Consider the following 17570-nt stretch of genomic DNA (forward strand, 5'->3'; position numbering starts at 1 on the left):
TGGTATTACCTGCACCATATGAATGAAGAAAACCAACTGAGAAAGAGTAAATTGTTCTAGATTTCCTAAATACAGAGATATTTCAGCCTTATTCATAGATCTTATGTCATGCACTACTACTAATATTCACATTGTCAGAAATAAAATGACTAGAAATGCAGGTCTGAGACCCTTGAGAAATGCAAACACACACACACACCACATTGATACTATAGCTTCATTTCATTTATGGGGACAAATAGTTCTATCCTTATTTTTACTCACAACCCAGAGAAAGTTTAAGAAGTTCTGAGAAATGAACTGTCGTCCTAAGATGATCGTAACAATGCTATGTGGGCTCTGAAGTAAGTGCTAAGAGCTTCACCTTAAGTTCAAATGATTAATTTGTCATCCGTGGTTCCTTTAGTTAATAAATCTCATTTTGAGAAAACTGTCCAAACTAAGCAATCAAAATGCCTGCAAAAGCTTTTAAAACTATAGCTCAGTACCTCCCTCCAGCCTGCACTCAACACTTCTTCACCACGGATCCGGCAAGATGAGCACGACACAGGCACGCTGAGGAAAGAACGCCCAAGGATGGCTCCAGCGCACACAGACAGTCTCTGCTCAAGGAACTCAGTCTCTTAAATAGTTAGCATATTTTCAGAAAAAATGTTGAAAAATTACTTTTAACTTGGCTAAAACGAATTCACAGAACTAAAGATCTCTAGTAATGTAAGAAACCGTTGCATTTTAAAATGAAATTAGACTGGTCTTCAAACTATAAACAGTAGTCAAAATGGGTGAGTAAAATCATGTTTATTAATAGCGTATTTAAAACACTAAATATTCCCTCAACAAAAAGTTACTCAAAGCAACTAGTATTACCTTACGTTTGGATATTTTAATTTTTAAGAGTTTTGCACAAAAAGACTTTACTTGATGATTTCCTCATTTAATAAACAAAAACTGATAACCTAGTCTCAGGAACTCTGATAGGCACAGAGGTTACGGTGCTGAGCCACAACCCTCCGCAATGTGAAATTCTGGTCAGAATTCAACAGGAGCCACATCAACAGGAATATAACTTAATTTCACTTTACTCTTTGCTACCCTTACAAGGATCATTTGTAGAATGAGTATTAGTATATCAAATCGTAACTTCGCATCAAGTTGTATGTTCATTATGAGTCATATTCTAACAGAAAGTGCTCTTTTAAAATAAAAATGATACTTAAATAAAGGTTCATAGGATACTGTGTGGGTTCTGGGTCGGAACCCTAATTGTACAGCTTCCCAGCTATGCGGCCTCAGGAAACATAATCCATCTCTCTAGGCCTCAGTTACTACATGGTAAACCCAATATTAATAATAATAACTACCTCAGGATCAGTGAGAAATATATGGGATAATCTACGTAAACTGCCTGTGACAGTCCATAACACACACCATGTGCTCAACGGCTGTTTTTATGATTTAATACAGACCTACTTAGTCCTCTCACAAAAGAACATGTTTCCATTTCAAGAAACATTCATCAAATGTATAGAAATCTAGCAATAAGATATAATAAAGACACATAAAATACTGCGGATGTTAGGTGCCAATTGTCAATGAGATCTCAATAACCCTATGGTGTTTCTGGGGGAAACCAAAGCATGGAAAGACCGGGGCAAGACTGCGAGGATATACCTTGTGAGCTGGATGGAACTGGAATCAATGTAAACTCATGATACGCGTTTAAAATATATACATATAAAATATATATGTGTGTGTATACATATACATGTATATACACACACACATATAAAAATAAGAAGCTAGAGAAAACACATATACATACATAGTCTTCCGTGTTCAAGAAGACCTAGAAGATTGATAGCGACTGCTTTTCACTCTTGTTGGAAAAGGTGCGGAAGACGCTGTGCATCTCTACCTCGCGCTCCGCTCTCCTATCTGTGCACGCTGATCTCCCCATCCGCACACTGAGGACCCTGAGGTGTCCACTCCCCCAGCGTCAGTGGGGACTCTGGCACCTCAGCTGCAGGTTCTCTGCCGCCAGCTCTCACCATCATCCTGGGCACCTTCAACAAGTGCTCGAGCACCAGAACTCCGACAACGACAACTGTCTCACCTCTGAGGACCTGCCCACCCACGGCCCCTCGGAATCCCTACTTCCTTCTCCAAGCGCATCTCACATCTCATTTGCTGATCCTTCTCCCACTACACTGAATCTTCAGTGTCTCCAGTCCTTGAGCTAACTTTTTCTATAAAAGGTCAGAGAGCAAGTATTTTAGGATTTGCAAGCCATAGTTTCCATCACAACTTCTGAACTGTGTGCTTCTAGAGCAAAAGCAGCTACAAACAACTTATAAATCAAACAGTGTTGGCTATGTCCCAGAAATTTTATTTATGGACCCTTGAAACCTGAATTACATAGAATTTTCACATCATGAAACAGTACTCTTCTTTTAGTATTTTTCCAACCATATGAAAATGTAAACACCCTTCTTAGTTTGTCGGCTACACAGAAACAGACAGCGGGCCCAGCGTAACCCACGGGTCACAACTTGCTAACACCCACCAGCACCACTTTCTTCCCAGACCGAACAGGCCCCACAAACAAGGCTTCACCCCCTTGCCCTGCCCCTCCTCCTGTCCCTCTCGGCCCCTCGCACGGACTTTCCACCTCACTCCTCCTGCGGGCTCCTGACCTTGGACAGCCCAGCCATGGCTCGGCGGGCTCCCACAGAGCAAGAGGGTTCCCGGCACCTGGCTCCCTCAGCGGCCGCCCTGGCCACTTTGCGGAAAGCAGCCTCTGGTGAAACACCTCTCTAGCATTTTTGCCTCATACCCCAGAGAGCAGATTTCTGGAAAATTCCATCAAGGAGGCACCAGAGCAACTTCTCTGACATCCAATGAGCCACACACCCTCCCAACAAGGCCTGGATCTCAGCGCCAGGCGGGCCTCTTCCTGGAGCGCTCAATCCCAGCCCCAGGAGTAGTGGCTGCTCCTTATACCATTTCTATATTCTTTAGGGCTCTCTTTACTTACTAGCCAATCCCATTACAGCTAACAATTCTTCACATTAAACTTTCCCTGTTCAAAGTACCGTGTGGTTTTCCTTTCCTGTACAAACTAGACTCATACAAACCTGAAAACCAGAAAGACTACATTCAGGTCCATCAGAGAACGAAAGACAGTCAGGCAGTAAAATGAACTGAGGACACACGAGACCCTGATACTCGCCAGCCAAAACACCCACAGTCCCACGGATCTGACGGGAGTTGCTATATCCTGCAATGACCCCCGCTTTTTTTAAAACTTCTAAGTATGTGACTGTGTTTTATCTTAGTTTCTTCGCAAAATGTTAAACACTTGTCACCAGCTTCTCTGTGCTAGGAGAGCTGTCCACCATGATCACAGAGGAAAGTTAGACGGCCAACAGCAACTAGGAGTCTGAGGGCAGCAGGCGCCAATTCTGCCATCTTAAAGCTCTTGCTCAGGGGGACTTTCCTGGTGGAGCCATGGCTAAGAATCCGCCTGTCAATGCAGGGGACACGGGTTCGAGCCCTGGTCCGGGAAGATCCCACAGGCCGCGGAGCAACGAAGCCCGTGTACCACAACTACCGAGCCTGCGTTCTAGAGCCCGCAAGCCACAACTACTGAAGCCCGCACGCGTAGAGCCCGTGCTCCGCAACAAGAGAAGCCCCCGCTCGCCGCAACTAGAGAAAGCCCACACGCAGCAACGAAGACCCAACGCAGCCAAAAATTAATTAATTAATTAATTAATTAATTAATTAATTAAAGTTCCGTCTCAGGAGATGCATCACTGGGTCACACTCTTAGACAGAAGGATGCCTGGTAGCCTCAGCCACTGGGCGTCAGCTTAAACATGAGCTTGTTAACTGAAACACAACATCTTTCTGGTTCCCTTGCTTCCCCTGTATAGACTTCAATAATCATTAGCACACCTGGGAAAGGACAGAATAAAACCAATGAAGCACTCATTAAATTTCACGTAGACATGGGAGGCAGAGGCTAAAAATAGAGACCCACACGGAACGAAGGGACAGGGAGACGGCAAAGCCAAATTCTTGAACCGAGTGCCAGGGCGAAGCAATGGTAAAGGTTACCTTTTCTTGTCGGTGGCATTTCAAACGGAAAGGAGACCAGACCATCAAAAAACATTTATTGGAAAATGCAGTCCCAGAGCTGTAGGAACACGGAGGGAAAACGAGATATACAAACAGGCCCTAAAAAATTCAATGGATTTGTTGTATTACTCATTTAGCAGAAAATAATTTTGGAAGAGAGCAACAGTAAAAAACGCTAAATAAGCCATATAAACGTTGCTGCTGCCCTAAAAATGTGACACACTGAACACCAGAGAACAGCAGGAATAGCCAGAAAGACAACCTTATGTTTCTACAGAGCATTTGGTTTTATTTTAATGCGTGTTGTGTGGGGAGGTATGTGTGTTCTGGAAGAACAAAAATATTTTCAAAAATAATAATCTCTAATAATTTACCTTATCCAACTACCTTACTGTCATTTTTCCATTTTTTACAGCAGGGGAGCCTAGGGTAGAAATTTACTTATGTCTATTTACAGTGAATGCAGAGGGATAGTCTTTCTTTCCTACTGAGAACAAAGAGTATATACAACTTCTTCAAATATAAGACTCTTTCCCCCAAACTGGAAGGATTCCATGTAGCAAATTCACAAGGACCCCAGCTTCCATCTGCCAGAAAAGCAACTTAAATAGATGTTAATTTTGTCCATGCCTTCCTCCAGCATACTGCCTCAGGATTTTGAGGGCAGGTATGTATTTCTCCTTTCTCCTGCTCTGCTGATTCAAAGTCACCCTCCTCTTCAGTACAAATTTTCCAGTGCATTTAATAAATTACTAGATTAATTTCACAGGGACGGGGGTCCCCACCATCACTTCAAACACAATACACCCAAAGCCTTCTACACAGCCCTCACCCTGCAGGGCAGCTACTTGCTTCAATTACTCCCACCGCTCTCAGTGAAAATTCCATTCTATCACCATCCTTATCAATTTTAGCTAGATTACAACAACTAACTTCAAGATGGTCTTCATACTTGCGGTTCTCCCAACTTCAACAGCATCTGTATACCATTTTGATTCACCTACCCAATACACCACTTCTGTCATTAAAAAAAAGGACGAAGCTCCAAAAACTCAGAGGTATCTCCAGGATGCTGCAAAAATGAGAGGAAATCCCACCTGGTAGGGCTCAAGACCACCCCCATTTAAAAACAGCAGTAGGACTTCCCTGTTGGCACAGTGGCTAAGAATCCGCCTGTCAATGCAGTGGACACGGGTTCGAGCCCTGGTCCGTGAAGGTCCCACATGCCGTGGAGCAAATAAGCCCATGCGTCACAAATACTGAGCCTGCGCTCTAGAGCCCACGAGCCACAACTACTGAGCCCACGTGCCACAACTACTGAAGCCCACACGCCTAGAGCCCGCGCACCGCGACAAAGAGTAGCCCCCGCTCTCTGCAACTGGAGAAAGCCCAAGCGCAGCAATGAAGCCAAAAATAAATTAATTAATTAAAATGACACTAATATAAATGCTCTAAATCAAGCCTTTTAAAAAAAATTTTTTAATAAAAATAAACACAGCAGTACTAGTTTTTTTATCAGCTTTGTAAATGTCATCTAAATATTTTGTTGGGGGAAGGGGTTGCTTAGCAATCATTTCACTAAGGAATCAAATGATCACAATGTGTTATTACCTGTATACATTTTCTATCACTGCCTTAACAAATTCCCGCAACTGAAACTGCCTAAAACCACACAGGTTTATTATATTACAGTCCTGGAGGTCAGACTCTAAAACAGGTCTCACTGGGCTAAGATCAGGGTGCAGGCAGGGCTGCATTCCTTTCTGGAGGCTCTAAGAGGGGGGGTTACTCTTGCATTTTCAAAAGTCTAGGGTCCGTCTGCTTTCTTCGGCTTATGACCCTTTTCTCCATCTTCAGCCACACCAGGCTGAGTCCTCAGTCTGCCTCTTTCTTCCACTTTTAAGGAACCCTGTGATCACACCGGGCCCATCAGGGTGATACAGGACACTCTCCCTATCAAAGTCAGCTAATTAGCAACCTGAATTCCCCCGAGCCATGAGGGGTAACACACTGACAGGGTCCAGGAATTAAAGCATGAACACCCTGGGGAAGGGGGCATTATCTGTCTATCACACTGCCCAAAGTCTACAGCCAAATGCTGCTCCACAGGGAATTAAATCTGTACACTTGGGGACTGAATCCATTCTACTCACCTAAGATACAGGAAACAAAATAAGAGAGCACAAGGATAATCCGCGGCAAGAGATACGCTCCTATTCCTTTGACGAAACGTGGAATTCACTTTCTCTCACAGATAAGGCGGTCACATGAAGACAACCCGAAGTCCCCTGAAACAACAGTAACTAGACTGCAGATGACTACACAGGGACTTTAAAGATGACCCTGAACTTCAATTTGAAGGACTAACTGGAAACACTGCAACAAATAAAACCATCCATTTTTTGGTTTGGTTATTCTTAAGGCATGTAATCATTTTTTCTTATAAATGAAAATGTATGCCCAGTCCTAACCCTTGAGCAGTATCACAAAAAAAACTTGAGCATTCCTAACATGCTACACCACTGGGAGAAATTGTGCTTAGGCTTAAAACCACTTAGGGCTCAAACCTGCTCAATTCCTGCCCTTACTTTTAGGACAGTGGGAAGCCACTGCACAGATTCATTCTGAGGGCTGACAAAAATTCAGTTCAGCGTGAGTTAAGACCCTGTACGTGAGAGTTGGCACCTTTTCTCAGCTGTTGGTACTTGTCAGGATTTTTGCAGCAGATTCAAAATTGCTCAAACTTTAATGTAGTATGATTCCAGGCTGGCCTCAAGAGGGAGCACCCTTTTAAAAACAGACTGCCCTACAGGTGGTGCTTTGCATGTTATCACTAAAAACAAAGGGAAGACGAGCGAGCCTAATGGGCTCCCCAGCAACCGCACCCCAGCGACCGCACCCCAGCTCCCTGGCTCCTCCTGACCCCCCACACAACACTGACGTGAGGCTGCTCCCGAGGCTGGCCTCTCGTTTACACGGACACTACTGCTGTGCACGTCCCTGCTCTGCCGAGGGACGACGGATCTCATGGTCTTTGAAAAGCAGTGTGTGACTCATAAAGCATTACTACCTTTATCATTAGTGCAACTGTCATTAGTTGAGCATTTACTGCATATAAAGCTTTGCCATTTTAATTCATTTAATCTTAAAACTGCGTGTAATAGCATTACTTCCAAGGAAAGGGACTGCCTAACTTCCTTGGAAGGCAGAATGGGCTTTGAGTTCCAGGTCTATTCTCACACCAAGCCCTCTGTCCTTAAAGACTGCAGATCATTTCACAGCAAAGAAAGCAGATTCAGCAGATTCAGGAAAAGGAACTAACTCTGAATCTCAGTTCATGAATCTATAAAATGAGACTAATGATACTCACCACACAAGACACTCTTTGACAAGGCTGTTGTAAAGATTAAATGAAGGGAAAGTCATACAAAAGTGTGAAAATGTTAAAGCACCAAGATATTAGCATCTCGTACTGCACCGTTCCAGGGAGCATCCGTCACACACACAGGAGACTTCTGAGGCAGCGCAGGGAATGGCAATCACACTGTGTCTGTGTGAATGGGGCCTCCTGGAGCCGTGCGCCGCGGATGTCCATGCACACGTGCATATGCAGGTGCGGCCCCAAATACATACAGGATGCACTATCTAGGCACAATAAAACCAGGGATTATTAAACAGCGACAACTGAACAAGTCCTTAACAAGAAACAGAAAGCTTACAAAAAGCTTTTTTGCCATAAACAATAAGGTGGCTCAACTAGTTTAAGACCATGGTGATCTCTCCCTTTCCATCAGAACCAAACCAATTTCAGGAACAGTTACAATATAGATATTTATATAAATCACTGCAGAAAAGCCTAAATCTTTCTTTTGCCATTTCTAATTTCTCTGGTTCATAAAAGAATAAAGGTTCAAAATCACTCTATTTGCAGGAAAAAAGTCAAGTCCATTAAACCATTAAAATGGTTTAGAAGTATTTGAAGTAAGTCTTTCACAATGGTATTTACAATACATGTTAAATCACTACAGACCACTGCCAGGCTTTTTCTTAAAACTAAAACTGTAGTAACTACCTTCATGTGTTCCAAAATCTGCTCTTATATTTGATTATCAAGGTGACCATGAATTTAAAAATCCACTCTAGTCATCAAGGGACTACAATGCAGGGAGCTTCCCTGGTGGCGCAGTGGTTAAGAATCCACCTGCCAATGCAGGGGACACGGGTTTGAGCTCTGGTCCAGGAAGATGCCACATGCTGCAGAGCAACTGAACCCGTGAGCCACGACTACTGAGCCTGCGCTCTAGAGCCTGCGAGCCACAACTACTGAGCCCCTGTGCTGCAACTACCGAAGCCGGCAAACCTAGAGCCCGTGTGCCACAGCCAGAGAAGCCACCGTAATGAAAAGCCCGTGCACCGCAACGAAGAGTAGCCCCCGCTCGCTGCAACTAAAGAAAAGCCCACGTGCAGCAACGAAGACCTAATGCAGCCAAAAATTAATTAATTAATTAATTAATTAATTTTAAAAAAGAGACTACAATGCAAACAGGAGACTAAGAGTACCAGGACTCACAGGGGTCACAGGGATAAAATACACCGTCCTTTGAAATACTGTCAAACAAAGAAAGGTTCATTTTGTGTTTGTTTTTGAACTATGGCATTTCTAAATATTTCTTTCTAATAAACTTAAGATCCAGTATCTTAAAGACAGATTACAAAAATACAATGATACACAATCAGAATAAAAGCTCTGAATTATGAAACCAGGAACAGCAATAGAGGTGGATACTAACCCACCTACTGACACATGGGGGGCTCCCATCACCAACAGCTACACCACTCAGCACTTGGCCGTTCGTGTGCACAAACCACCTGACATGCTAAGTTGAGGCCCTACCACAGCCTTGGTTACCTGGCAAAGCATCCAGGTCAGAGAAAATTCAAGCACTCACATTTTCCATGCTTCTATCACCAAATGTATCTGCCTTATATGGCAGCAGGATTTATAAAGCTGGGCTTTTCTAGTTGGTGTTCTCATTAACATAGAAATCTCTCAGAATTAACTAGAGGACACACACCCGGGGTGATGACATTCCCGACAATCTGTTGCTTTTTTATCCATATTTTCTAGTCTTTCTACAAGGAATTCTTACTGCTATAATATGTGGCAGAACATGGGGATGAACAAAGACAAATGACCTTTTTACCTATTATTTCTACGATAGCCAGGAAAGTGTGTATAAGTGACCAAAAGAGAATCATAGGCGTTCAGAAATGAGTCAGTGCCAACGAACCCTTGTTACAAAAACCTGAGCCATGTGGACCCAGGCAGCATATATAGTACCAGCATAAAGAGAAATGCCATAGCTACCAAACACCTAAAAAACTAATTTTTTGATGCCTATCAGAAAAACACTCAAATCCCATATTTAGGACAGAATGATTGAAAAATAACAAAGAAAAGATAACTCATCCTGTTCAGTAAGCCGTATCTACTATGGTTAAAAAACAAACAAACAAAAAAAGGCACAGCTTGGGAAACCTTAAATGACTTGTTAGGAGTAACCTGATAGACCAGCTACACAACTTTAGCAGCTGTTACACTTGTATACAATGACAGTCTGTATTTATAGCACCCTTGGTCAGAAGGAATCAAAGAGCATTCATTATTTACCTGACATCCCATCATCACCTTATTCACTTGTTATTACATTCAATTCTGACTTTTCGTTATTCTTACCATGACTTGTTATTCAATAGGATTCTGACTGACATTTTTAAGATACATGAATGTTATTTCTGTTTATACATAAAGTCTGAAAGGATTCACACCACACTGTTAAAAAGCCATTATTACCCAAACAACCCACAAGGAACAGATGTGGATGGCAGAGGTTTGCTGAAGGAGGAATTTGTTAAACTTCATTTATTCCAGTAGTTTAAATCTTACGCCTGATCATACAATAATACTACAGTAAAAAATTTAATGACCTCATAAAATATATTGTGTTGCTGGCCATGACATTTCCTTCTAGATGACACCCAGGGATCTTCGTTCATTCCCTTAACAGATTTCCTACGTTAAATATACTGTTACAGGCCACAGTCCCAGAGACGAGTTTCCAAATATCAAGAACCCTTTCCCAGCACAGACCTTCTAACCGCAGACAGAGGTGGCCTCGCTCGGAGCGGACACTGGCCCTGGAAGCTGCGGCCAATCACCACTGCCATTCCCACTCTTCCTGCCCACAGTCGCCAGGGGCTCCAGCAAGCACCTTCACATGGCCCCATCCTTCTCTCACAAGTAATCATCAGGCCTGAAAAGGAAGCCATTTCATTCCCCAAGAAACATCCATTTCAGTTTTCAATTTTTATTTTTCCCTAGAGAGAAAGATCTACTTTTTATTTCTCTTCCTTCAAACGGGTGCCTCAATGGGTATAACAGTAGAAAACTGGAAACAATCTAAATATCCATCAGTAGGGAATAAGGTTAAATAAATGATAATATATACAATCTATATATGTAGCAATATATAACAGATACTTTGAGGCTGCAAAAAGGTTTTTTTAAAGAATGAAGAAATTCTTTACTGTTACGGAATATTAGAGATACACTGAGTGAAAAATGCAAGTGAAACTGTTTGCAATGAACCTCATCCTAACTGGAAAGAAAAAGAGTATTTATTCAAATTTACTCCTATACAAACAGTTTCTTTTGTATCATTCCAGAGATAAGTGGCTACCTCCCAGCGGGGAAAAGGGCAGGCTGAGGAGTCATCTTCAGGCTAGAAACTTCTCACAGCACTTAAACCTTGAACCATGTGACTGCAGTATCTATTTTCAAAATCTTTCATTTTAAACTTGCTTAAAACTTTTATCTTTAGAGAAGTATTTGTGATTACTTTAATCCTTTATGAAGTCGAGAGCAGGAAGACTGACTAATTAGTCTGAGAATCAATCTCACTCTTTTATAATCATGCATTTAGTATTCCAAAAAGAAACCCCAAATGTGTCCCCCTATCACCATCACCAAGATATCCTACATTCTCAGCTCCTAACAGAAAAGATTGTATTTTTATATGATAAAGCAGAAACTAATTACTTAATATAATACTCGTATTACTTACACTGTAATACAAGATGCAGAGGCAGATATAAGAGAAATATAAAATTTTAACCTTTGCATGGTAACCATTAACCTTGACAGATTCAACATAATCTGAAATTTCACATGAACTCTTCAGGAAGCAGACTGATGTATAATCTGTGTGAGGGCATTTCAGCTGACCAAAAAGTTGGAGCTTCCTGGTGTCACAAAAAAGGAATAAATGACACTGCAGGATAGGCCCGTATCTACATAAGCACAGAGAAAGGTGTGAGGCCAGAAAGCTTATGAGAACATTGTAGTTCACTAGACAATATGTCTAATTCAACGGCATCGAAAAGAATTCAAATGTCAAACCATTAATTTTAAGAATTTATATACATATATTATACATATGTACAATTGTCAATAACTCAGACACGTGCATACAAAAAAAAACAAAACTGAATTTTTAAGAAAAAACAACTTATCATAAGTACCTAGAAATGAATCTGAAAATTGAACTCATTTGATAGCCTACAACAAGAAAATCTGGTTTTGTCACATACACAAAATTAAAAACTCCAATAAACTATTGGGTGTCATCTACCAACTAAAGTCAAATACTGCTTAAATTGCCATTAACAGGGCAGGTGACCAGAGATCATTTTCATATTCATTCACACCAATCTCCTGAGCCTCCACAACACACGGTTTCCGTTTTTGAGCATTTTTAAATCCAATTACAACTGTCAGAGTACTCAAAAACAAATTCAGAGTAGAAAGTTCTCATCACAAGGTTAAGCAACGATATGAATGAGAGGAGACCTAACTCGCAGACAGGGAAGAGGAGCCCTAGCGAAATACGGCGCATCAGCAAGCCTTCCGCAAGGAGGGCCTCGAAGAGCAGAGACAGGAAAGGGAGGAAACTCCGAAAGAAAATGCATAAGAAACCAGAAGTTTGAATAAAACAAGGAACCAATTTGAGAAGGAGCGCCGGGGCCACGTAATGCAGTTTTGAAAAGGCAAAGGTGACGAACAGGACGGTACTCCAGGGTCGACCAGCAGCCACGCGGTGCGAGCACAGAGGCCAAGAACACAGAATTGGAAGCCCGGCTTGGGAGGGATTCCGGCTCCAGTTCACCTGCCTAGTAGCAACTCCTTCAGGCTCATGAACTCTCAATGTCTTCCTCTGTAAAGTGGCCTAACAGTACCGACAACATAAAGCTATTACGAGGACCAAATGGGACAAAGCACCCAGCACAGTGGCTGTCAGAAGAAACACTCCATAAGTTTTGGGGGTTTGTTTTGTTTGCGAGCAGGGGGAAAAAAATGATCAGGGCTGCATTTAGTACAATTAATTTGAGAGCCGCAAACATGATGGGATGGTAAAACCTAGAGATTAGGGATGTCTCCTGTTAATGGCAAAGGGATTAAAATGACTTAACTGCTGGGAAAATGGACAAGAGGCAGGAGAATCAGGAACCACATGCAATAAAATGACAAATCATTTATAAGAAGGGGGAAAGTGAAGAATCAAAGGTGTCCTTTGATTTTGAGTCTAGATGACTAAGGAAATGTGAGGATCATTAATACAAACAAGTAAATGAAGGAAAAAGAATTAAATTTGCAAGGAAAACACTTCAATTCTGAATTTATTTGATTCAAGATAACAAAATGACAGCCACTTTAAAGAGTTTGTCAAGGAAAGCAACAAAAGGCAGGTCTGAAGCTCTGGAAAGAAAATGAAGCTGGTGATGCAAACTGGGACCTCAGCAAAGAGGGAATTAACAGGGGGATCCGGGGGCCTGAGGTGGCCAGAAAGGAGAAAACACAGCCCCAAAACAGGGAGACGAGAACTCTATCTCAGGTAACACCTGTACGTTAAGTCCAAGGTGCTGGCCTGCAGCAGGAACGGGGAAGACAAGGGCCTCACGACACTTCACAGTTCACAGCTCTCAGATGCTCACTGCACTTGAGGTTATACACTGAACTGACTTACTGCACTGTGGTTATTACAGGTTTACAAGAGCCCACACGTTACTGCAAAGTGTTAATTATTCCAACTCAACCCCCAGCAGGACACAGCTACCACAGGATAATAATCGTAATTAGACTTTCTTTCAGTATCTCAAAGAACTGTAACTTTTAAGTGCTTATCTCCCTTGACTTCCAACCACAGAGCTGACTCTCAGGACTCCCCTTTCCCTCTGTTACTTGGAGGGCCAACGCTCAGATTATCTCCCCTCTCTTTTGGCCTCTCTTGCATCTTAACTACTTTCTCCCTAGAAACAGAGCTATCAGGGAACAGGTCCTTTAGGCAATTCCACAAGAGTTCTTTCATACTTAGCTTTTAAATCTCATCTAGATTTTAAACTCTAGATCATAGCTGACGCCTTTGTTACCATTCATAGGCCCTAAATAGTTTATTGACGGCTACTCATGAATGTATGCCGCCCCAAAAGGATTTTTTGGCTAAACTGGAAAACTCTGTATTTCTCCCCGTCAGCCATAAGATCTCTCTTATTAATTTTTGAGACTATGCACACACAGAACTGGATTCCCCATCCTCCAACAGATGGAAGTCCTAACGTATTCTAAAGACATCTTGCTGGTGCTGAATTGTTTTTTGGTATCCCACAACTATAAAACCCACTCACATCCAGTGTAAGTTGTCCAAGAGACAAGTGATGGCAGATATGCCATTTAAATGTGAATCTAATTACCATCCTTAACAAATGCCCAGAAAAAAAGCTCAAATATTTTCCTATACGTGGGTTTCTTCTCAAATACATATTACAACTGATCATACTTTAACTTCAGTACGTGCCATATTTCTTCAAACCACACAGTTGTCACATCTGCTGGAAAACCAAAACAGATCAATAACCATAACATTATGACATATACTCTATTAAACTGCCTGTCATGATGCAGTTTTAGGAGACCAAAATAAATAAGCAAATTTTAATCTTTTTAGGACCCTCTTTGTATTGTTTTCATCATATTAGTTTACAAAGAGTGTAATGGGGTTCATAAAAATAATACTAAGTGAAATGAGACTAGTCTATAAGGAATAAAAGCATCTGTAAGAGCTACAATTCACTATGACATCCAAATTTAGCATGGCATCAAATGGAGTGACTGAAAACTAAAGTAACACAATCCCCCATCTTCTTGCTTAATGGCATCACCTCAAGGAATTCAATATTTTAATAATACACCATCAGAAACCTCATCTAAAAGATATCATTAGAGGGACTTCTCTGGTGGCACAGTGGTTAAGAATCCACCTGCCAATGCAGGGGACACGGGTTCGAGCCCTGGTCCGGGAACATCCCACATGCCACGGAGCAACTAAGCCCACAAGCCACAACTACTGAGCCCACGTGCCACAACTACTGAGCCCGTGTGCCTAGAGCCCGTGCTCTGCAGCAAGAGAAGCCACTGCAATGAAAAGCCCGTGCACCGCAACGAAGAGTAGCCCCCGCTCACCGCAACTAGAGAAAGCCTGCGCGCAGCAACAAAGACCCAAAGCAGCCAAAAATGAAAATAAATTAATAAAAATAAATAAATAGATATTGTTAGAGTTTCACACTAAGTATCCTTTAGATTATTTTCCAATACATACAATTATATTTATGTCTCTACTTTGTAAGGAACGTTTCCAAGCCAAAAAAGAGAAGGAAACTCTAAGATCAGTAATTTTGTAAGGTAATTTTCATTAATGGGGGGCAGCACAGTAGAGCAAAAAACAGGTTCTTGGAAGCATGTCTGAAGCATGAAGCATGCCTGAGTCTAATGCAGTCAGCACCACTAAAAAGGCAGTGGGGTCTTCACCAGTTTAATCTCTCAGAGCCTCTGTTTAAAAATTCATAGAATGGAGAGACTGCCACCTATGTTGTGAGAAATACATAAGAAAGAGCATTCTATTACCAGCAAGGATAACTAAAAAGGCCACGGATGTTTTTGATTCCTTCTAAACACAGTTTCCCAAATAATAAAATGCTACACAACTGGGCCTCAGATTTCAGGCTATACATGTTGAGAACCAGATGGTTCTCTGTGATTACCTTACTCAGTTGTTTTCCCTGGAAGCCAGCACCAAGATGAACGCACAGCACATTTTTAATAGATACAAGGCGGTGATTAGATCAACAAAGCCTCCAGTTCTTCTGCACGCAGAAATATCAAGTGCAGTAGAGAGTCCCTAGTTTCCCGTCCTCTTGAATAGTAAGCAGCTGCTACAGCCCTCCACTTAACAGCTTACTCCCTATGGTTTACCTGCCTGAGACACAAACTTGTGGGCCACTGGCCTCCTACCTTTACCTCTTCGTCACACAGGGACCAGTTCACATTTGAGGGACTGAATCTGTTTTCAACTGAGCATATGGAATTCAAGTTTACTCTGAAAAATGCACTTAAAGAAACAAAAAATGAAGTATTTTAGTAACCTGCTTTATGAAGTCACCCAGGCCTCCTGTAAGCTATCATTAAGCTCTGTGTAAACATATTACTCAACTTCCTAATATGTAAGTATCCCCAACTGGCAGACATTCTTAAAGTTCTACCACATTATGTTTCAAAACATTAGTTTGTAGACCTTATTAAAAGCTAACTAAAAGCTAAAAGATTACAGAACTATGGACGACAATGTTCATCGATTAAAAGAATAGAGCTCTGTAGGTTTTTAAAAGAATGAGATACGTCATAAAATGGAGAAACAACCATGAGTAGAACTGGCCAATAAGAACTACATACTATATATGATCCCAAGTTTGTTTTTTGTTTTTGTTTTATTGAAGTATAGTCGATTTACAGTAATGTGACAACTGTGTTTTTAAACCGTATTTATTACACGCACAGACAAATCCTTAATGGCTAAACACCACACTCTCAGACTGGTTCCCCTGGGCAGTAAGCTGGGGCGGGGGGCGGGGGGGTGGAGATGGGTGGGAGGCCGGCGCGGCGTGAGGACAAACTTCGGCACTGTGCGGCTGCGCTGTGTTTCCTTAAAGAGCACATAGTACTCCTGCAACAATGATACATAACAAACTGCGAGCAAAAACTATCGGGAAGACCGTACTTCCTCCTCCGTACCCAAAGGATGCCAATGTGTGATTTAAAAAACACAGTTGGGATCTCTAAATTTTAAGAGGACAGATGGAAACACAGTTCCGGAAGTGGGGAACAAACAAACAAAAAAATAATTGGGATTCTCAAAATTTCTCCCCGTGTGGTTCCACGCCGGGGTCCCCTCTACTCCCGCGGTGGACGAGCCCGCACTCTACAGCAGTAACCGCCCAACCGAGACCCGAAAACGAGAAAAGGCGGCGCCGTTCCAGCCCCCGAGACCCCGTCCAGCTGCAGCGCCGAGGCCGCGCGAGGCGCCGCGGGCAGGTCCGCCTCCTCCGAAGCCGACAACAACAAAGTCGCGGCGGCGGGGCCCGGGCCCGGCCCCCCGGCCCTTCCGCCTCCTTGGACGCCGCGGCCCGCAGCCTCCCCTCAGCCCCCAGGCCCCCTCGAACCCTCAGCCGCCGGCCCCGACCCCCGGCCCCTCGGCCCTTCCGACCTCCCGGCCCCAGACCCGCCTCCACCCCCGGGCCCAGCCTCCCCCCGCCCCCTCGGCCGCCCAGGCCCGACCTCCCTCCCTCCCGGCCCCCGACCACCCCCTGACTCCCCTCAATCCCTAGGCCCCCTTCGGCCCTTCCGGCCCCTTGGCCCCCGACCCCGCCCCCAGCCCGAGGCGACTGCCTTACCTGTGGCGAGGCGGTCGGTGGGCCCGCCGCAGCGGGCGCAGGTGAGGCGCTGGGACTCGGCGGGCTCCGCGGCAGCCGGCGCCGCCGCCAAAACAACACGTCCACCGCCGCCGCCGGGGGTAGGGGCGGGGCCCGGACGCTGGTTGGGGAAGCCCGAGCGCCGCGGCCTCCGAGCCGGCGGGGACCGGGCATGCGCGGACGGCAGCGGGCGTGAGGGCCGCCGCGAGGACGCTGAAATCAACAAGGCCCGGGGACGCCCCATCCGACTCCGCCCCTCGGCTCGCCCCGCCCCTAGCCCAAACCACGCGAGGTCTCGATGGGGCCGGAAGTCACGGAGGCAGAGAGAGATCCCGCGAGAGCAGCCGCCGCCGCCGCCGCCGCCGCCCTCCCCGCCGCCCTCCCCGCCGCCCTCCCCCCCGCCTCCCCGCGTGGGTTGGCTGTTTCCGGAGCTGGGGTCGGTCGTTGAGCTGGTGCTGCTCCGCGGTGCCTGGCGGCGTGTGGGCGCTTGTCAGTCCGTCACGGCGGGCGGCTTCCACCCCCTCGGGCGGCGCCGGGAGAGGAGGCGGGGCCGAGGGCTGCCCGGCGGGAGGGCT

At 44.1% G+C, this 17570-nt stretch overlaps 1 protein-coding gene across 19 annotated transcripts in view; it reads right to left on the bottom strand.

The window, feature by feature from the left end:
• Nucleotides 1-17283, bottom strand: part of PCMTD1 (protein-L-isoaspartate (D-aspartate) O-methyltransferase domain containing 1) — a 61695-nt gene extending 44412 nt beyond the window's left edge. For 3 of the 19 annotated variants that reach the window (XM_081214244.1, XM_081214242.1, XM_081214239.1), the window contains exon 1: nucleotides 15292-15534. Coding sequence is in view for 1 of the 19 variants with exons in the window: in XM_081214243.1 (XP_081070369.1) it covers nucleotides 16978-17239 (262 nt within the window). In the remaining 18 variants the exon portion in view is untranslated. The other 16 variants (XM_081214254.1, XM_081214235.1, XM_081214240.1 and 13 more) reach the window with 13 other exon arrangements.
• Between the last annotated feature and the right edge of the window lie 287 nt (nucleotides 17284-17570).

This window comes from Mesoplodon bidens (genome assembly GCF_964165515.1).
Source record: "Mesoplodon bidens genome assembly, chromosome: 16".
Lineage (NCBI taxonomy): Eukaryota > Metazoa > Chordata > Mammalia > Artiodactyla > Ziphiidae > Mesoplodon > Mesoplodon bidens.